This window comes from Primulina eburnea, chromosome 10 (genome assembly GCF_022965805.1).
Source record: "Primulina eburnea isolate SZY01 chromosome 10, ASM2296580v1, whole genome shotgun sequence".
NCBI lineage: Eukaryota > Viridiplantae > Streptophyta > Magnoliopsida > Lamiales > Gesneriaceae > Primulina > Primulina eburnea.
This window is the reverse complement of record NC_133110.1, coordinates 32558034-32575001: the sequence shown is the minus strand read 5'-3', so window position 1 is coordinate 32575001 and position 16968 is coordinate 32558034. Positions and strand designations below refer to the sequence as shown.

General features: G+C 35.8%; 4 protein-coding genes and 1 pseudogene across 5 annotated transcripts; 2 read left to right on the top strand and 3 right to left on the bottom strand.

The window, feature by feature from the left end:
* LOC140802852 (chaperone protein ClpB1-like) overlaps positions 1 to 994 on the top strand; it is a 37635-nt pseudogene extending 36641 nt beyond the window's left edge.
* A 1980-nt stretch (positions 995 to 2974) lies between these two features.
* LOC140803899 (uncharacterized) lies at positions 2975 to 6657 on the bottom strand. The gene is made up of 3 exons (XM_073159740.1): positions 6244 to 6657; positions 3785 to 4171; positions 2975 to 3665 (listed from the first exon to the last, which is right to left on the bottom strand). The coding sequence occupies exons 2-3, from the start codon at positions 3902 to 3904 to the stop codon at positions 3093 to 3095; spliced, it is 693 nt and encodes a 230-aa protein (XP_073015841.1). The 5' UTR covers positions 3905 to 4171; positions 6244 to 6657; the 3' UTR covers positions 2975 to 3092.
* On the bottom strand, positions 4420 to 6074 carry LOC140803898 (uncharacterized). The gene is made up of 3 exons (XM_073159739.1): positions 5348 to 6074; positions 4995 to 5220; positions 4420 to 4857 (listed from the first exon to the last, which is right to left on the bottom strand). Exons 1-3 carry the CDS (start codon positions 5870 to 5872, stop codon positions 4421 to 4423), a joined length of 1188 nt encoding a protein of 395 aa, XP_073015840.1. The 5' UTR covers positions 5873 to 6074; the 3' UTR covers position 4420.
* A 539-nt stretch (positions 6658 to 7196) lies between the features above and the next one.
* On the top strand, positions 7197 to 11953 carry LOC140803282 (protein CANDIDATE G-PROTEIN COUPLED RECEPTOR 2-like). The gene is made up of 6 exons (XM_073159088.1): positions 7197 to 7580; positions 8158 to 8349; positions 10303 to 10462; positions 11233 to 11335; positions 11435 to 11516; positions 11609 to 11953. Exons 1-6 carry the CDS (start codon positions 7302 to 7304, stop codon positions 11684 to 11686), a joined length of 894 nt encoding a protein of 297 aa, XP_073015189.1. The 5' UTR covers positions 7197 to 7301; the 3' UTR covers positions 11687 to 11953.
* A 1020-nt stretch (positions 11954 to 12973) lies between these two features.
* On the bottom strand, positions 12974 to 16727 carry LOC140803281 (uncharacterized). Of its 2 annotated transcripts, none has more exons than XM_073159087.1 (3): positions 16243 to 16727; positions 15137 to 15366; positions 12974 to 14922 (listed from the first exon to the last, which is right to left on the bottom strand). In XM_073159087.1, the coding sequence occupies exons 2-3, from the start codon at positions 15356 to 15358 to the stop codon at positions 13135 to 13137; spliced, it is 2010 nt and encodes a 669-aa protein (XP_073015188.1). In that variant the 5' UTR covers positions 15359 to 15366; positions 16243 to 16727; the 3' UTR covers positions 12974 to 13134. The 2 variants fall into 2 exon arrangements, with proteins under 2 accessions (XP_073015188.1, XP_073015187.1); XM_073159086.1 differs by having other exon boundaries at positions 16270 to 16726.
* Positions 16728 to 16968: the final 241 nt, after the last annotated feature.

Genomic DNA, 16968 nt, shown 5'->3' with positions numbered 1-16968 from the left:
TCTTGCTAATTTTCATGAGAGAAAAGAGCTTGATGACTTAAGGGTTAATCTTCAACTATTGAAAATGAGGTACACCAAAGAAAAAGAAAGAATCGATGAGCTCCGAAGGCTCAAACAGAAGAGAGATGAACTTCAGTATACATTGCTAGAATCTTAAAGGAGATACCATCTTGCTAGAGCTGCAGACTTGAGATATGGAGCAATCCAAGAAGTTGAATCTGCAATTGCAACACTAGAATCAAGTTCAAATGAGAATGTGATGCTAACAGAGATAGTAGGCCCTGATCAAATTGACAAAATCGTGGCACGTTGGACCGTATACCTGCACATGTCTTGGACAAAATGAAAAAGAAAGGTTGATTGGTCTATTTGAGAGGTTGCACCAACAAGTCGTAGGACAAGACCAAGCCATTACAGCTGTTGCTGAGGCTGTTTTAAGGTCAAGAGCTGGACTTGGAAGGCCTCAACAAGCAATAGGCTCTTTCCTTTTCTTGGGTCCAACTGGTGTTGACAAGACGGAGCTCGCCAAAGCTCTGGCAGAACAACTCTTTGATGATAATAATTTAATGGTGAGGATTGACATGTCCGAGCATATGGAGCAACACTCTGTCGCTCGGCTAATAGGAGCTTCTCCGTGGTAAGTGAGAACCCTTTTATTCAGTTGTCTGCCTAATCATTATGACATTTTTTCTTATCATTCTTGTGCGTGTCATTTGATAGCTATGTTGGGCATGGCGAATGCGGGCGACTAATAGAAACCGTGAGAAGGCTGTACTGTGTCATTCTTTTTGACGAAGTAGAGAAAGCACATCGTTCTGTTTTTAACATGTTACTTCAAGTTTTAGATGACGGGAGATTGACTGATGGTCAAGGCCGAACTATTGACTTAATGAACACCGTCATTATAATGACCTCTAATATTGGAGCCATGTACATTTTGAAAGGATTATTGGGAAAGTGTACAATGTTGGAGTTATTTTGTGGGCTCACATAATTTAATTAATTGTACATGAACAAGCTATCTAATAAAGGACCCAATAAAGTGATCTAATTAATTACGGGTTTAAAAAGTATTAAATAAATTGGTATGATCCACCTTATGTGTAGAATCCCAGCCCAATTAGGTCTTCTATGATGGGTTGAAGACTGCTAAGGTTATATAAGGTTATGGTCCACAAGGCACAGAGAATAAACACAGAATACATACGACACACGTATTCTAGATTTCTCTCCTTCTCCCATCAAAGGCAAGAATAAGGTGGTCGATTCTATGTTGTCTTGGAAGATCCATAACTCTGACGCTAAATCAATCAATGGATTATGGTACGTGTTTACTGTTATTCATATTTTCTGATAATTCGACATGAATTACTGGCGTGTTGTGATATATGGATTTAATCACATGATTTATAGATTTAATATTATTAAATCTCCAACAAGTGGTATCAGAGCCACGTTCATGTTGAATTATGAGAATTTTTTTGATGGATCAAAACAGAAAAATATGTTTTATTCTCAGATCTCAGACGATTTTCTTATCTATAAATTTTTTGATTCAGATCTGATTTTTCTTAAAATTTTCTAATGGATCTGAATAAATTCATATTCCTTGGATCTAGAATTTTCGGATTTTTCATCCAAACTCAGATTTATTTTTGAATTAAATAAAAAAACGAAAATTGAAAAATCGAAATTTTCGGATTCGGGATAGGCTGTCGGATTAAGGGAAAATCGGACGTTCTCCGGCCACTTTCCGGCGACTAAATCTTAGGCGTTTTGTTTGCAACACTCAGGCGCTCCATAACCCTCAATTAATTAGCTGTAAAAGCTTATGTAAGGATTGATTTTTCGACTGAATCTCGGAAAATTTGGCCGCGCGAATTCCATCCGTTTTTGGACGATTCTGATCGATTTATGGTTGATTTTTGGTCGGAGATGGTAGGGTGGTGGTCGTCCGTGGTAAGGCGACTTCTGGTAATGGTCGCCGCCGAGTGGTATCGTCGGAGGAGGTGGCGGCGCCGGTTTACGCGTTTAGGTTTAGGGTTTGGAGTTGGTTTTTTTTTTTTGGTGATTTAAAGACTTGTTTGGTTATAGAAATTTTGAAATCCAGAATTTTGACGTTTTATTAAATTTTGATTTCCGTAATTCTGATTTGTGAAATTTAAATTCGATCATTTCAAAATTTAATTGCACGAAATAAAATTAATATGGAGTTATTCCTTATTTTATCGTCTTTGTTTATTTCGATGAAATATTTGTGGGTGAATAATTATGAGGTGCAGTGTGCCGTATGGGCGGTCCACTGGGCCTGTAATGGGTCGTTACAATATATGTTATGGTACTTAGATGGCACTAATTAGAATGATGTGCTGCTTTTGTCAAATTGTTGTGAAGCTTATGGTAAGGTTTGTTCACACCTTAGTAATATTTAATGATAAATGTATTTGATATACTGTTTTTTTAAGCATTAGCCGTCATTAATGTTTTTTTATGTAAGTATATTTGATTGCAACCTTGAAATTATCATTTCTCATGGGGTCAAAAACAAGTGATTCAAAAGACTAACGTTATACATTCATATTCAGTGCGTTGAAGTGAGAAGAATTGAGTTGTTAATGTATATCATCAAGACAGTTTTAAACATTTTGTACAAGTTCATTTTCTTCTTCTTCATTTAATTAAAATCTTCCAAACCACATTGACAAGCACAATTTGCAGAAATAGTACGTGCAAGCCTAAAAGTTTGCTTACCATGGACATAAAGTTCGTTTGGAAACAACACTTCAATGTAGCACGTCTAAGTAAATGCATTAAGGTTGGGGGAAACACAAAAATTAAAGACGGCATGAGAGCTAAACAAATATTACTATAAACAAAGCACCAGAAAATTATATCAACAACCCATTAATTTGGAATACCATATCACATATCTTCCCCTAATAAGTCCATACATATGTTGAACAAAAGTGGAAGTCACATATCATGATATAGCAAAGTTACTTCCACAAAGCAAAATACATCTCCTGCAATACCACATCAACAAAATGGGAAAGTAACTTTGACAGAAACAAGATATAACCAACACAACACTGTTAGTTTGTTTTACTAATCCTTCGCACAAACGATAATTTGTCATCATCGTGAAGACTGAAGAACAATGCTAACTTCTTTGGTTTCTCTATCAATATCTCTGCTGCAATTTGCTTCTCATCCCTGCTCAGTCCAGGAATCTTTTCTAACACATCCAGTATATCCTTTGAAACAGGCATCGCAATCTCGTAGTCGTGACTGAGATGTTTACCAAGCTCAGCTATTGCCTCTTTTGTCATAGCAGTAAAGTTATTGATGGCATCAACAAATAATTCTTCACCTTGTGTTGCTTTTTTTCGTTTCTTTTTATTAACCTTTTGGTTATCCGATGCTGTGAATGAGGTTGTATTTGCAACAGAATTCATTTCACCACCCCCCTCCATGTTCAGAGGTATGTCTTCAAATCCTATATTCATTTCAGGTCCTATGACATCGTCAATGTGTAGAACTTGTTGAACTGCAGTTGTGAAAGTCGATGTTCTTCCCCCCGTTGCACGATCAAATCCAAATATTTCACACAAATCTGTATAATGTGGCCATGACTTCAATCGCCATGTTTTGACACTACTATCAATCTGTCAATTTGATTTTCAATAAAATACTTTCAGTTTTGCCAAATCTATTATATTACAGACATAATATGTAATGAGAAATTTAAAAGTTAACAATGTTGTTACTTTGAAGTTAACGGTACCTTGACAAATGCGTCCCACGCTTCGTCCGACGCCTCGATCATTTTTTGTGTATCATTCCACCCCATTCCACTTCTACTCAACATGGTAACCAATGTTCCATGATTTTTTTTTCCATACATGAATTTTCGAGTTGATGTGTGGACAGCCTAGTAAGTCGGTCGCTGGGAATATTTTCATTATTTCCTTCTCAAGGAAATTCAAGTAGCCACACTTGAAACCGTTCTCACTTTTCCAGCCATTTGCAATGGCTTCTTTCAATGATTGTATCAATACTTCCTCTTCACGAGCACTCCACACCCGCAGACTTTTTTCAGATTTCTTCACCTTGTTAGCCATTGTACTGCTACATGTTCCAATGTCCATACTCACTTGTGTTGATTTAGTACCTGACAATAAGAAACATACTCACAAGTTAAAGTACCAGATTGTCTCAGACATTATCAATAACATAAACATGTGCACAATGAAATTAAACACAAAAATATCAAATGCTCGTGTCAGAAAGAGTGCAAGAACTCAACTACAACCACTTGAAGAAGTCTTCATTGCAAGCAACACAGATATTAGTAATAGTTTTTGGTGCACATAATTGCATTACAATCAAATAAAGTTTATGCTCTACATTCGGATGATACTTAATTATTATACATCGAGATTGCAAGGTTATATCTCCACAAATCCCAAGATGGGGAAGACTCAATATTGTCAATAAATTCCTCTTCACCAGCTTCCGTTGTGACATTAGTAACTTCATCAATCCCTTCTAGTGGGTCTTCAGGCATTTCAACACGGATGAAATTATGTAGCAGCATACATGCCAATATGATATGGTTCTGAACTTGCAAAGGATAAAATGTCGGACTGCGTAGTACTGCCCACCGTCTCTTTAACAGACCAAACCCTCTTTCAATAACATTACGTGCACGACAATGTTTTGAGTTGAAATACTCTTTGAAGTTTTGTGGAGCTCTAGCTCCAATTGCCCAGTCGTCCATATGGTACCTTTTTCTCCTGTAAGGTGTTAAGAATCCATCGACGTTTGCATAACCATTATCACATAGATAGTAGGTACCTGCAAGGTTGTCCCAAAGTTAGGAAAGATTTGGAGTGTGATACACACTGCTCAGTAACCATTTGTGGTTTTAATCGTATCGTACGCACAATGACTTGATACAATATTACAAGTCAAAAAAAAATTTGAGGTCATACCTCGCGGAACCTTTAGAACATCTTTTCGGTGAATTGCATCTCTAAGAACCCTGGCATCTGCCGCCGATCCTTCCCACCCTGTTAGTGCATAAATGAAATTCATGTTACGGTCACACACGGCCAATACGTTCACAGCTGTTGTTCCTTTCCTTGTTCGGTATCTTGGCTTGTCTTTATTAGGTACTTGAACATTAACATACGTACCATCCAATGCTCCAAGACAACTCTGCAGAGATTGTGAAAACACAGTATCGACGACAATTCGAATATCTAACGATAATGGGTGTAGTTTCAAAACAAAGGAAAGGACATGTATCTACAAAAACTGTAAAAACAAGGATATATCATCGTACCTTGAAAAACTTCCAAGTTTCGTTTGAGCAGTCTTCTGTCACTGGATCTGGCTTCACGAGAAGTAATGGGTGTAGTTTCAAAACACATCTAAGCACTTCGTGGAAATGAGTGCTGACAGTATGCCCACTACGTAGGTAGTCATGGCCAATAACTCTATTTTTCTTGTGGTGTGCTAAAATAGACAAAAACATGGCAACCTTCTCCTCAACTCGTATATACCTAGATTCCACTAGGCCACCCACATGGGTTAGGAGATAGCATAGACGTGCGAATGCGTTACGAGTCATTCGCAAATTGACAATACATTGGACATCTCCTATGTCAATAATCCTACGTAAGTGGTTCACTTGAGCATTTATTCTTTCAGGATCATCATGCCTTACACGTCTTCTATGTGGCCTACACTTTTTTATGGACAAAAACTTGGTGTAGAAACGCGACACAATGGTGATGAACACAAAGGAAAATATAAGAATTTGTTGCAAGACTAGCAACTCTTGTGTGTATCCATCTTCTTCTCCCATAACAGATAGATGTCTGTCACATCATAAATTAGTAATATAAAGTTTATATGTAATCCATAGAAAGGTCCAAATCTGGTTAACCATGCAGTAAAAACGAAGAAGTCAAGGTACACATCGGCACATACGAAAATGTACAAAAATTCTATCAAACCGTGGAGGTTAAGTATGTGGCACATGAGAAAGAACACAACTGGTTGTACATTCATGATGCGGACGAGTAAGAAAAAAAAAGGGTACAAAAATACAAGAAAAGGTTTCAACAGGGAGCATGGACTTTCACAATTGAAGCCAAATATAACATTCTTTACCAGAGACAATAAAAAAGCGTAGCAGTGAAAGTAGTTTGTTCCTCTAACATATGATCATCTCACCGGTACTTATGACGAGACAAGTTGTATTTCCACAAAGTCTTGTTCGAAAGCGCGTGGTTCGGTGCACCCGTTAATCGGAAATCGATTGAATCTTCTTCTTGGCTCACTGTAAGTCATATTTTTTTGTCCACATTCTTTGTTCTTCAGCTTTTTCCTTCCCCGAGAAGCTTCATGATGTAGGGTTCTTTCCCTATTTTAATATGTCGTTTTTTTCTCCTATGTAAATTCGGTCTCTTAATGAGGGCAATATGGGGATAGTGCAAGAAAATCTTGAATATTGTAGCAGATGTGAGAACACATCTCAAGTGTCTACTGTGATGTCTTGTACTCAGATTTCACTTTTCAATGTCGGGCCCCTGGATATTTTATTTATCTCAATAAGACAAAGGAACAAGGGATGAGAGAGTATGTGTCATCTAATCACTCTCTCATCCACCGAGACAAATGGAGCCTAAGATTTTTATCAGTTAACCTAGAAATTCTCAAATTCATTATAGTTACTAATACTTTTTTTTATCATCTAATATACTTAATTTCCAAAAAAGGCCATTATAATTATTTTATATTGATTAAACAAGAAAACCTAATAATATTGAGAAAAAGAATGACAGTAAAACATATGAAGTAAACAAATTATAATAACGATGTTAAAAAAATTAATAAAAAAATATTATCAAAATTAGAGATGTATAAAATTTTGGTTAATGCAAAATGATAGGTGAAAACCGATATAATTCAAAAATTCAGTCTGACTATTCAGAAATCTGATTTTTTTAAAAATAAATTTTTGAATCGGTTTATTAGGTTCTGATTTTATTATTTGTTATGCTAAAAATTGATTTCAATTGTTAATTTTAAATTTTTTAACATTATTATTTTATTTCATATGATTTTGTTTAATTTTTTTTTTTATTTCATATTAATATTTTGGTAAAAAAAACACCCATAATATTATCAGGTTAATTGTAAAGCCTACGATCAAAGCTGCGATTTTAACCTAATTCTCCGATAAATTCCGATCATAATTCTCCCCCGTTCTTCTAAATTGGATGATTTGAATGTCGAGCCCTAATTCCACCATATCAGCGCAAAATGTCACCGATCCTCCCTTTGCAATCCCAACTGAGAAGGGTTCCAGATGGTACAGCTCTGGATGCGGCGGGTTTTGGCGCGATGCAGCTCTGGTTGTACCATCCGCTTTGTTGGTGCTGTACCTTGGGTTTCAGGCGAATCGCAGTGTTAAGAAACTCAGGCACCGGAAGTCCTACGTTATGATTGCGTTCTACGCTCTCCTTTGGTTCGCAGCTGTTCTTAATTTGGCGTGGTCCATTCTTCAGGTATATTTTCGATTTTTGTTTGTTTGTGCTCCTATTCCTTGGGTTTGGTGTGAATCATTAGTACTGAATTGTGCATACAGTGAAAAAAGTTGTCTTTTTTTTTTTTTCTTGTTTTGCTTTTTCGTACTTAAATGTTTCCACTTTTGAGGCAATGGAAACCTAAGTGCATGGATTTTTTGTGTGATTACTTTGGTGTATGTAGTTTATGTATTTTAAAAATCCTTTCTGTAGCTTCATTTCTCGGGAAATTGAATTCCACCGGTATGAAGTTTGTCATAGTACTACGTATCCAGCTTTTGCGTTCTTTCTGAGTGAATGGTGTTTAGTTCTATATTTCGCTCGTAGCTATTAATATACTGTACCGAAAACTTTACTTTTAGAAGCTACATTCCTGTCCGAGTTTCACTTGTTTCATAGAATATAACCTGATAAAAAAGAACTTGCCTTTGATAAAATTATTATTCTTGTTCCCAAGCAAAGTTTTCTTGTACAACCTAGCCAATGAAATTGTGATACACTATAGGCACCAAATCTCTAGTTTTTATGGTATTAACTTGTGTGAATTGTGATGGAACAGGCATGGCAGTGTGCTCCTAGGAAGACAATTGCTTGGAACCTGTTATCCTTGTCCACAGAATGTGGAATGCTATCTTTAGAAATTAGCCTACTTCCTTTTCTTCTCCAGGAAAATTATTCTAGTGGATTGGAGGCCCTAGCCCACACTTTCATGGTTTCAGGTTCAATAGTAGCAGTTGATATACTTATTCAGGTAACATCTGTCTTATTGTATGCCTACTAACTTGTTAAATAGATATGTACATTATTCAGTTTCCTAGCTCACTCCTTGTTAACTTAGTTACCCCCTTATTCTTCTCCTTATTATCCTTGATCCAAGCTTTTGGAATGAGTTCAATTTCATGCACAATTCTATAGTATTGTACTAGCTTACCACGTCTTAGCTCAATTTATTTTTGTTCCTCTTAATATCGTAATTCAAGAATTTGAATATTCTGTTAGGTTTCGTTTGGATTGAAACGTTTTTGAGTAATAAATTTGGAATCATGGATTTCAGTTTCATGTGACTCCAATAACCAAATTCATTGTTTTGACTGAAAAAAAGCTTAATCTAGAAGTTATGGAAATCTATTGATTGGTACATGACTCAAACAATTTGATAGGATTTATTGCTACAAAATACTTCTAGCCAATGACAACCTTCTGGTAGTGACCATCACTTCTAAAGTGGTTGATTGCTTTGAGAGTCTAAGACTCTTAATATAGTTCCTTGTTAGAAATTCCAATTTTATACATATACTTCTATAGATAAAGTGAAAGAGTAGAATGAAAAATACCTTATTACAGCATAAAACCCTTTGGAAATCGTATTGATTACTTAAGCCAATCAGGTCCCTAAAATTGGATTATTACATGATGGAGCAATATTGAACCTAAAATTCCTATTTTGAGTTTGGGTGTAATGACCTTTTATATTCCGTTATATCATTGCTAGTGTTGAAACAATGATTAAAATTTGAAACCAGCCTAACATAATCATATTCCTAGTTTATCAAAGGATCCTCTGGTTTTACTTTGTCTGTGAATGTCCTTCCTGAAAGTTAAAAGCTAAAAGTTCAAATCTCATATGATTGGCCCATCCCATCGCAGCCCATTATTTTTTCCCGACTGTTTCATTTTGTCAACTTTATTCATCTGTCAGGACCATTCTATTCTGGACCATTCTTGTCACATTTCCATATGCATCTTTGCTCATATTTTGCCTTTATTTTTTCATTTATTTACACACCGCATTCAGATAAATTGTACCAACTATAATTTTATTGATTTGGTTTTAAATTACCCAACAGTATATCACATGTGACGGATTTCCAAATAAATGGGAATTTATTGTTCGCAACTTCGCATAAAACTGAAAGCATCTCCTACGCCTAGCAGATCAACCTTTTAATTTTGAACAATATCTCTTTTGTCTCCTACCAATGGATTATCGAGTTAATGTTTTACCTCTAGCTCAAGGCCATTCAAAAGCGATAACATGTGTGGTGACAAGAATCCGTAGAACTATTTGAATGCTTGAAAATTTTAGCAATACCAATTTCCATTGAAAAACAACACATCTCATACATAACCTAAAAAATGATCGCATAAAGTTCATCAAAGAAAATTCAACAAAATTCCTGTACTTTTGACATCTTGTTTTAGGCAATATACTGAATGACACTTATTTCTAGCAATGTTAACTTTAATGCGTGGTGGCACCGACAATGTCGTCAGATTCATGCAACCAAAGTATCTACCCATTTGTGATATGAAATGGCAGAAACATCCAGGTATCATGATGGAGACGTCAGATATCAGTTTTCTTCACTCTTTAATTTCTTAAGCTTTCACCTGAACAAAGTTTACAAGGTTTCATTTTTATCCTGAGGAGAAAAGATGAAAAGAATGCAGAATGTATGGAAAATTTGAACTGGCGTTGAGGAGAATAATGGAAATAGCATGTTCCCAATCATGTATAGAAAGTTCTGATAGATTCTTAGTCTTCTGACTTGGATTTAAATAATACTATCAAACGCTTCAGCAAAATGCAAAATATGATTCAATATTTTATCTTATTATCTTATGAGCTTAAAATATTTATTTCGACACTCTTTCTGTTGATTATTTTCCCTGATGGTATGTGAGCATTTTTGTCAATGGACAGGCAATAGTTGTCTTTGGATTTGAGGTGCCACTTTTCAATATTGCTGATGCTTCACATTGGGGGAAATGGACCGTTCTGTTTGTTCACACTTTGATGCTTACAGCTGTCTATAGTTACATACTCTTTGTGCACTATTCCAAGTGGAAAGATAGGTTGCCACGTGAGTTTAAACAACTTCAAGATTGAGTTATTTCCTATGTTGCATGGATACGGGTATCGTATTGTAGATATGAATACGGAGATACGGCAAATTTCGAAAATATCCGACACGATACGGCAAAGTTACGGAAATTATAAAATATATATAAATAATTTATATATTTATATAAATTTAGTATTAAAAGTTATAGCGGATGTTACAGAGCTTTGAGGTTGAGAGGCAGGTCTAGGGGTTCACCTCAGCTAGGGAATGCGGCTAGGGTTCATCTTTGGCTAGGGTCACGAGGCTAGGTTTAGGTTCGCTGGCCAGGGTTCGCCATTGGAATCGCCCGCGTTGCTAGGGTTCACTGATTGGAGTCGCGCGTGGCTAGGTTTCATTGCGAGACTAGGGTCGCGAGGCTGGCTAGGTTAGAGCAGGCAAGTTCCATTCCATTTTTTGCAATTTAACCCCTAAAACTTTTAACTATTTGAAAATTTGCCCAAATATATACAGAAAATGCATCCACGCCGTGTTCATGTTGTATCTTAGCCGTGTCCAAGAAGTATCCGATTTGTCAAACCTACAAAAAGTTAATGGCACGGATTTTTCCATATTTGCCACGCGTATCAGCGTGTCACATCTGTATTCGTGTCGTATCCGTGTCTGATATTTCAGAATTATTTTTTTTGGGGTATCCATGCTACATAAGTTATTTTCCATAGTTTTGTTTCTTTCCTCGGACTAACCTTTTAGACTATTCTGTATCCAAAAATAATGGGAACAAAATGCAGCAAGGCCGTCATTCTACAACTACGTGGTTGTCATGTTCACAACAAACGTTATAGGATTGTTTGCAAATGGACTCAGTGGAATTGGTTTTGGCTTTGGACTTTGGTACGTAGCATGCTCGCTACCAATACCCCTTGACAGATATGTGATTGCATTTTTTTATCCTTGTCCTTTCTGTTTATGAAATTGCGGCTCTTTTTCCAGGTTGTATAATATAATAGTAATCTGTCGCCATTCCCTCTATCTTCCTTTCCTGTACGCCACTTTTCTGGCCGACTTTTTCCAGGTAACTGTGCTCTTGTTTGTATATGATCCATAGTGTAGCGTGGTGTTTCGACAGATGAAAATGATATTAAAATCAAATTAATTTATTTACAGGAGGAAGATTGGCTTCTGGATAGTGCATACTACTCGGAGATGAAAGATGCAGGTTTTTTCGATACCGACTGGGAATAGATAGCGTGTTCATACTATGCTACGTTGAGCATCTTTCGTATGGCCTGACTATCTTCGAATCATAAAAAAAAATCACCTGGATACTATGCAACTTCCTTCCGAGTCTTATGTATATTTCTTGATTCTAACAATATTTAAGCCCCCGTGTATAGCATGTAGCGTAGTGTCTCTCAACCAATGTATATATCATTTGATGAGATGTTCCAAGAGTTTTGGCCAACTTTGTGAACGTCATTGTTTGAATAAAATCAAGGGTCTTTATGGCAATTATGATTTTTTTTAATCCATGCACGTAATAATCATGTACGATTATTACAAGATACTAAAATAGAAAACAGTGTTATTAATTATAAAAATAAGAATGTGTCCGTTCAAGTCTCTTTTTTTATATATATATATAAAAATAATGGTAGTGACGATGATGGAATACCATTTTGATGTTGGTACGAACTAATTATGGTCAGCGTTCAAAAAATGCGAATAAAAAATGTTCAAAGAAATTTTTTTGATTCCGACCAAAACAAAAGAAAATGGAGTTATATCGCGAAAGAGTACTATTAATTGTAAGTTTTTTGATAGAATTTTAAGGCAGCTTTTATTTTATTTTCAAATTTGAGACATCTTTTATTTTATTTTTTGATAAAAGATAATTTTTATATTTGATAATATAAAAGTTTTAAATAAAACCTTTTGACATCGAAATATTTTTCCATGATTTATTTTGATAATACAAAAATATTAGTTTATAGATTTTTTTAAAAAAATTTGATATATTCAATCTATTGATTGATTTAATATAATTGAAACTTAAAGTAATTTATGAAAAAAAAAATTTATAGTAACTATTTTTTAGAATTTGTAAACACTCCATAAAAACTAAAATAACATTTTTTTTAAAAAAAATATTTAATCTTGTACTAAATTCACATAATGAAGCTTGGCTATAAGCCTATAACATTTTCACACTCGAGCGTCTTAGAACATTGATTATAGTAACCAAATTCATGACAGTAACTGATTCTTTTGATATTATTTTTATTATAACAAAATGATAAAATGAAATATTTGAGGATAAATTACATAATCTTTCAGTTTTTTAGTAATTATTTATATATGTTATAATATCTAAACTAAATTATGAGTAGTTATATGATGAAGAAAACAATAACAAATTAACTTGCATGAGTCCAATTTTTTTACAGTGGAATCCCACTTGCGAAGTTTATTGAACAAATATTTTCATTTCAAGTTTCAAATAAGAACAAACTTCAAAGCATCTGATAAAAATTGTCTACGATCAAACAAGTTTTCATACAACAATTTTCATATATACAAAGCTGTTCATGGCTCTAAGGCCTCACAGTTTAATCAGTAACATATATGATGTTTACCATGTCGGAGATCGCCTATAAAGAAACAAAATTACACTTCATACCTCTAGGACCAACTCAGCAAATGATAAGAAACTTAGTAGCACGGCGTCGATGACCACCTTGCCGTTTCTTTATATTTCCCCAACTCTGCAGAACTCCTACTTTACTGCGAGTCGCCGGTTCTTTCAGAATGGAGCTCATCGGTTTCTTGACGTTTGAAGGACATGATCTGGAGTAGGTTTTGGGTCTTTCGCTCGAATTCTTTCCTACGTTTCTCTTAGATGAACATGTTCTCTGGAATGGTTTAACCGTGTGATGGTCTTTAGCTGCACGGCCCTTCACAGATCTACAGGACAAAGTAACCCTTTCTTTTTCTTTATTGACATCGTGAGAGAGATTTAGGGCCCTTTTCTGAGATAGCCTCAGTGTCGTATCCTTAAACTCATCATCAATCCCATCCGACGAAAGCATGCATCCATCCTTGTTGGTTGTACCGTTTTGCAGTTTCATAACCGTCTTTTCTTGGTCCTCGGCATTACCAGTAGCTATTTCAGCAAACCAATACAGACAGTTAATTAAGTTAAAGTCTTGCATTATAGCTGAGGATATCGAGAGTAAAGTCTCGGCAGCAATCCCATCAGGTTCAGATTCTCCTCGTTCAAATAAAAGACTAGGAGTACCAAGTAGCATATCCTTGGATTTTCCTCTTGGCGGAAAACCCTCCTTGTTCTCTGGACTCACAGGAGCCTCCATGTCTGTCTCTCCAGCAGATTTAATCCCAACATTGTTACTTGACAGAGATGGAAATGTCTCATCGGCGGTTACGCCAATGTTTAAGTCTATGAGAGTTTCAAACTCCATTAACTTTTCACCCATACTTGTGTCAGGGTCGACTTTGACACACTTTTCTTTACTCAGTTCATGATGAACAGAGCTAGTATTCAAAATTACAGCTTTCTCAACAACAGAAGCATGTGATATTTTACTTTTGAAAGAGCAACGAACCCCACTACTATAATCTGATTTTTCTACCAAGGAAAGTAAATGTTCTTTTGGATCTTCTACTTCGTATTCCTGGTTCGGATTAAGAAGGTTTACTTGAGTAATTACTGTCTCCGAAGAACAACCGAGAGGCATAGAATTCAAATCGATCCCCACGGATGAATTCCTATCAGCATAGTCCCTACCATAGCTAACATGCCCGCAGAGTTTAGGAACAACACATCCTGTTTCTACTTCGGCCGAAACATGAGGATCTTGGTGTGAAAACTCCAAGTTGCATGGATAAGGTTCCAAAGGACTAGTTGAACTTGAAGCCACAGATTCAAGTTGTATGGGTTCATTTAAGTCGATCAAATTTTTTTTATTCCGGCATCTTGCATCAAAAGAATTAGAATCTCCTGTCTTAAAAGGACAAAGTGCTGAATCCCTTTTAGAAACATTTACCTCATCAAACCGCTCCCTCTCTTCTTTATCATGGTACACAGAATCTGGAAGTCGAAGATTCAAAATTCTCATTTCATGTCCTTTACTTGTGAATGACAGAGCTTGGACTCTGTTATAACAGTTTCTTGCCAGCAGAAAACCAGGATGTGCAGTTGTGGTTTCTTGAAAATTCTCTGCAACAAAATCTGAAGGTCCTCGAAGATTATCTGTGCTCAGCACAGACAGCTTATTATCGAATCCATCTCCCAGGATCCAGCTAGTTGTATGTGATGTTTGAGAAATTTCAGACCGGGTTTGAGACAAACAGTTATTAGATTGTGATGTGGGCAGTTGTATGTGCCGAGCATACATTTTTCTCACCTTGATTTCATCCATTAACTCCCTCTGTCTTCGATACAATCTGTGTAGTTCCTGGAGCTGAAAGAACAACATAAAAGATCAACTGATAAATCTATTCTATAGGGACATTCAGACCATGTACCAAGCCTGTCAAAAAGATACGTTGAATGCAAAAAAATCAAATAGAAATACACGTTGAAAAAACAAAATGAAGGTCAATAATGATTTCAAAAGATAGCACAGTCACCGGTACAAAAAAGATAGGGATTAAATCCTCAGACGGTATACGTACCTGATATTTAAATGTAGCTTCATGCTTCTGCATTATCTGGCTCAATAACACCTTGTCATAACCCAAACGTTGATCCATATTAAACGGTAGCAAAGAAATCCCATTCCCTTGTTCTTCTCCATTCTTACCATCAAAGACGAATGGGTGTGAAGAAAAACTACTTTCACACTTATTAAGATCCCGCAGTTGGTAACATGAAGGGACGTAGCTTGTACAATTCATAGTTCCTCCTACTTGCCCAAAAAGAAAACTTTAAGTCATTACGTGCAACCAGGAACTCAAATCATTTTACTATCATATAACCATGAACAAATAATAGTGTATTCCTTGTAATTTTGGGGAGTAAGAAAATATGTATGATACTGAAGAAACGGGGAGCTGAAATGGTGAACCGACTATTCAAGGAAACATGGTCAGCCTCTGAAATTCAATGTCAATGAATACAACAGGAAAACAGGATAATAACATAAGAAATCAAAAGCACCGAAAGATCAAAACAAGAGAAAAGTACATATAGATAAAAATCAATTGATTACGCAAATGCATAGAGCCCAAAAGGCCATAAAAAATACAACTTTATGATCAACTAACACTAAAGAAAGGGAATCTTTCAAATGTAAACAACAAATCTGCCAAAACAAATAGTCATCCACAAATTCAAGATCAGAATCTCTTATTCCTGTTGTCCCCTTATTACCAAGTCCGCATTTTCCAGCTATGACCAAAAAAGAAGTTTAAAGCAAGAAGCAACCAATATTGAGAAAATAAAAGAGAAGATAAAACATCAGCAAGCTAAGAACATAGAAATTATTACATAAAAATGGAATAAAATGGGAAAAAGTTAAATAAGACGTTAGCATAAATTTTCTTTCCATCATGGGGAAATTTTCTGTCACAACGGATGGATCCCATCATCAAAACGACAGCCGACCATCAAATTCAAATGGAAAGGAAGAAAAGCATCAAGCTTTCCCACAAACACGTCTGTCTACAAATCCCAATAGAAAAACTATTCTATTCCAGATGAGAACAAACAAACAAACAAACAAACAGATCGAAACACACGATTCATTAACTCGAGAAATGAAGAGACTTTGGAGAGTTACCAAAAAGTCCAAGTCCAAAAATCTCACCTGAATACACAACCACAAGCAGAAACAAGAACTTATTTTCACTGGGAATTCAAGAAACCTCGAACATTAAAAGCTAGACCAACAAAAAGACAAAAAGGGTGGCCTTCTCAGAGGTAAACTAGAAAAAATGTGAAACGGTGAGAGCCCATGACAAACAAAACCTCAGAAATTGAGCTCACAGGCTTCGAGAAAGCTGACATACAACGAGAGAAAAAGAATCCGGGCTTTGGTTGGTGCAAGAAAAGGGGAAGAAGGCCATGAAAGAAGGCTTGAATTGGTGAACACGCAAATGCCAATGGAAAAGTGTAGCTCAGTGAGAAGAAAAAATGAAGATTTTGGATCTGATGGGGTCAGAGGATCGGAACACAGTTTACTAAGAAAGTGGGGAGGAAGAGCATAAAAACTTGAATGAGAAGAGACATGGGATTTGTCAATTACGTGAGCCCCACAAGTGGTGTGGTGGTGTGTGGTGTGATAACAGGGGAATCTTGTTTGCACTTTAACAAGTGTTATTTTTAGGATGAACTTTAGATTATCTTCTTTGTTGTAATATCTTCATTTGTCCACAAATTTGGATTTATTTAGGATTTGATTTAAAAAAGAATTTGAAAGTTCAAATTTGGATTTATTTAGGATTTGATTTTAAAAAAAAGAATTGGAAAGTCGTGTTTAAAAATATATATCGATCGTTATGTCATC

Bases quoted from the DNA above. Each gene is read 5' to 3' on its own strand.
- LOC140803281 (XM_073159087.1), bottom strand. From the start codon at position 15,358: ATGAATTGTACAAGCTACGTCCCTTCATGTTACCAACTGCGGGATCTT. The intron at 14,923-15,136 runs GTACGTATACCG...TTGTTCTTTCAG, and splicing joins AAGCTACATTTAAATATCAG to CTCCAGGAACTACACAGATT.
- LOC140803282 (XM_073159088.1), top strand. From the start codon at position 7,302: ATGTCGAGCCCTAATTCCACCATATCAGCGCAAAATGTCACCGATCCT. The intron at 7,581-8,157 runs GTATATTTTCGA...GTGATGGAACAG, and splicing joins TGGCGTGGTCCATTCTTCAG to GCATGGCAGTGTGCTCCTAG. The intron at 11,517-11,608 runs GTAACTGTGCTC...ATTTATTTACAG, and splicing joins TTCTGGCCGACTTTTTCCAG to GAGGAAGATTGGCTTCTGGA.
- LOC140803899 (XM_073159740.1), bottom strand. From the start codon at position 3,904: ATGTATGGAAAAAAAAATCATGGAACATTGGTTACCATGTTGAGTAGA. The intron at 3,666-3,784 runs GTACCGTTAACT...TCAAATTGACAG, and splicing joins CGTGGGACGCATTTGTCAAG to ATTGATAGTAGTGTCAAAAC.
- LOC140803898 (XM_073159739.1), bottom strand. From the start codon at position 5,872: ATGGGAGAAGAAGATGGATACACACAAGAGTTGCTAGTCTTGCAACAA. The intron at 5,221-5,347 runs GTACGATGATAT...CAATCTCTGCAG, and splicing joins AAACTTGGAAGTTTTTCAAG to AGTTGTCTTGGAGCATTGGA. The intron at 4,858-4,994 runs GTATGACCTCAA...ACAACCTTGCAG, and splicing joins TGTTCTAAAGGTTCCGCGAG to GTACCTACTATCTATGTGAT.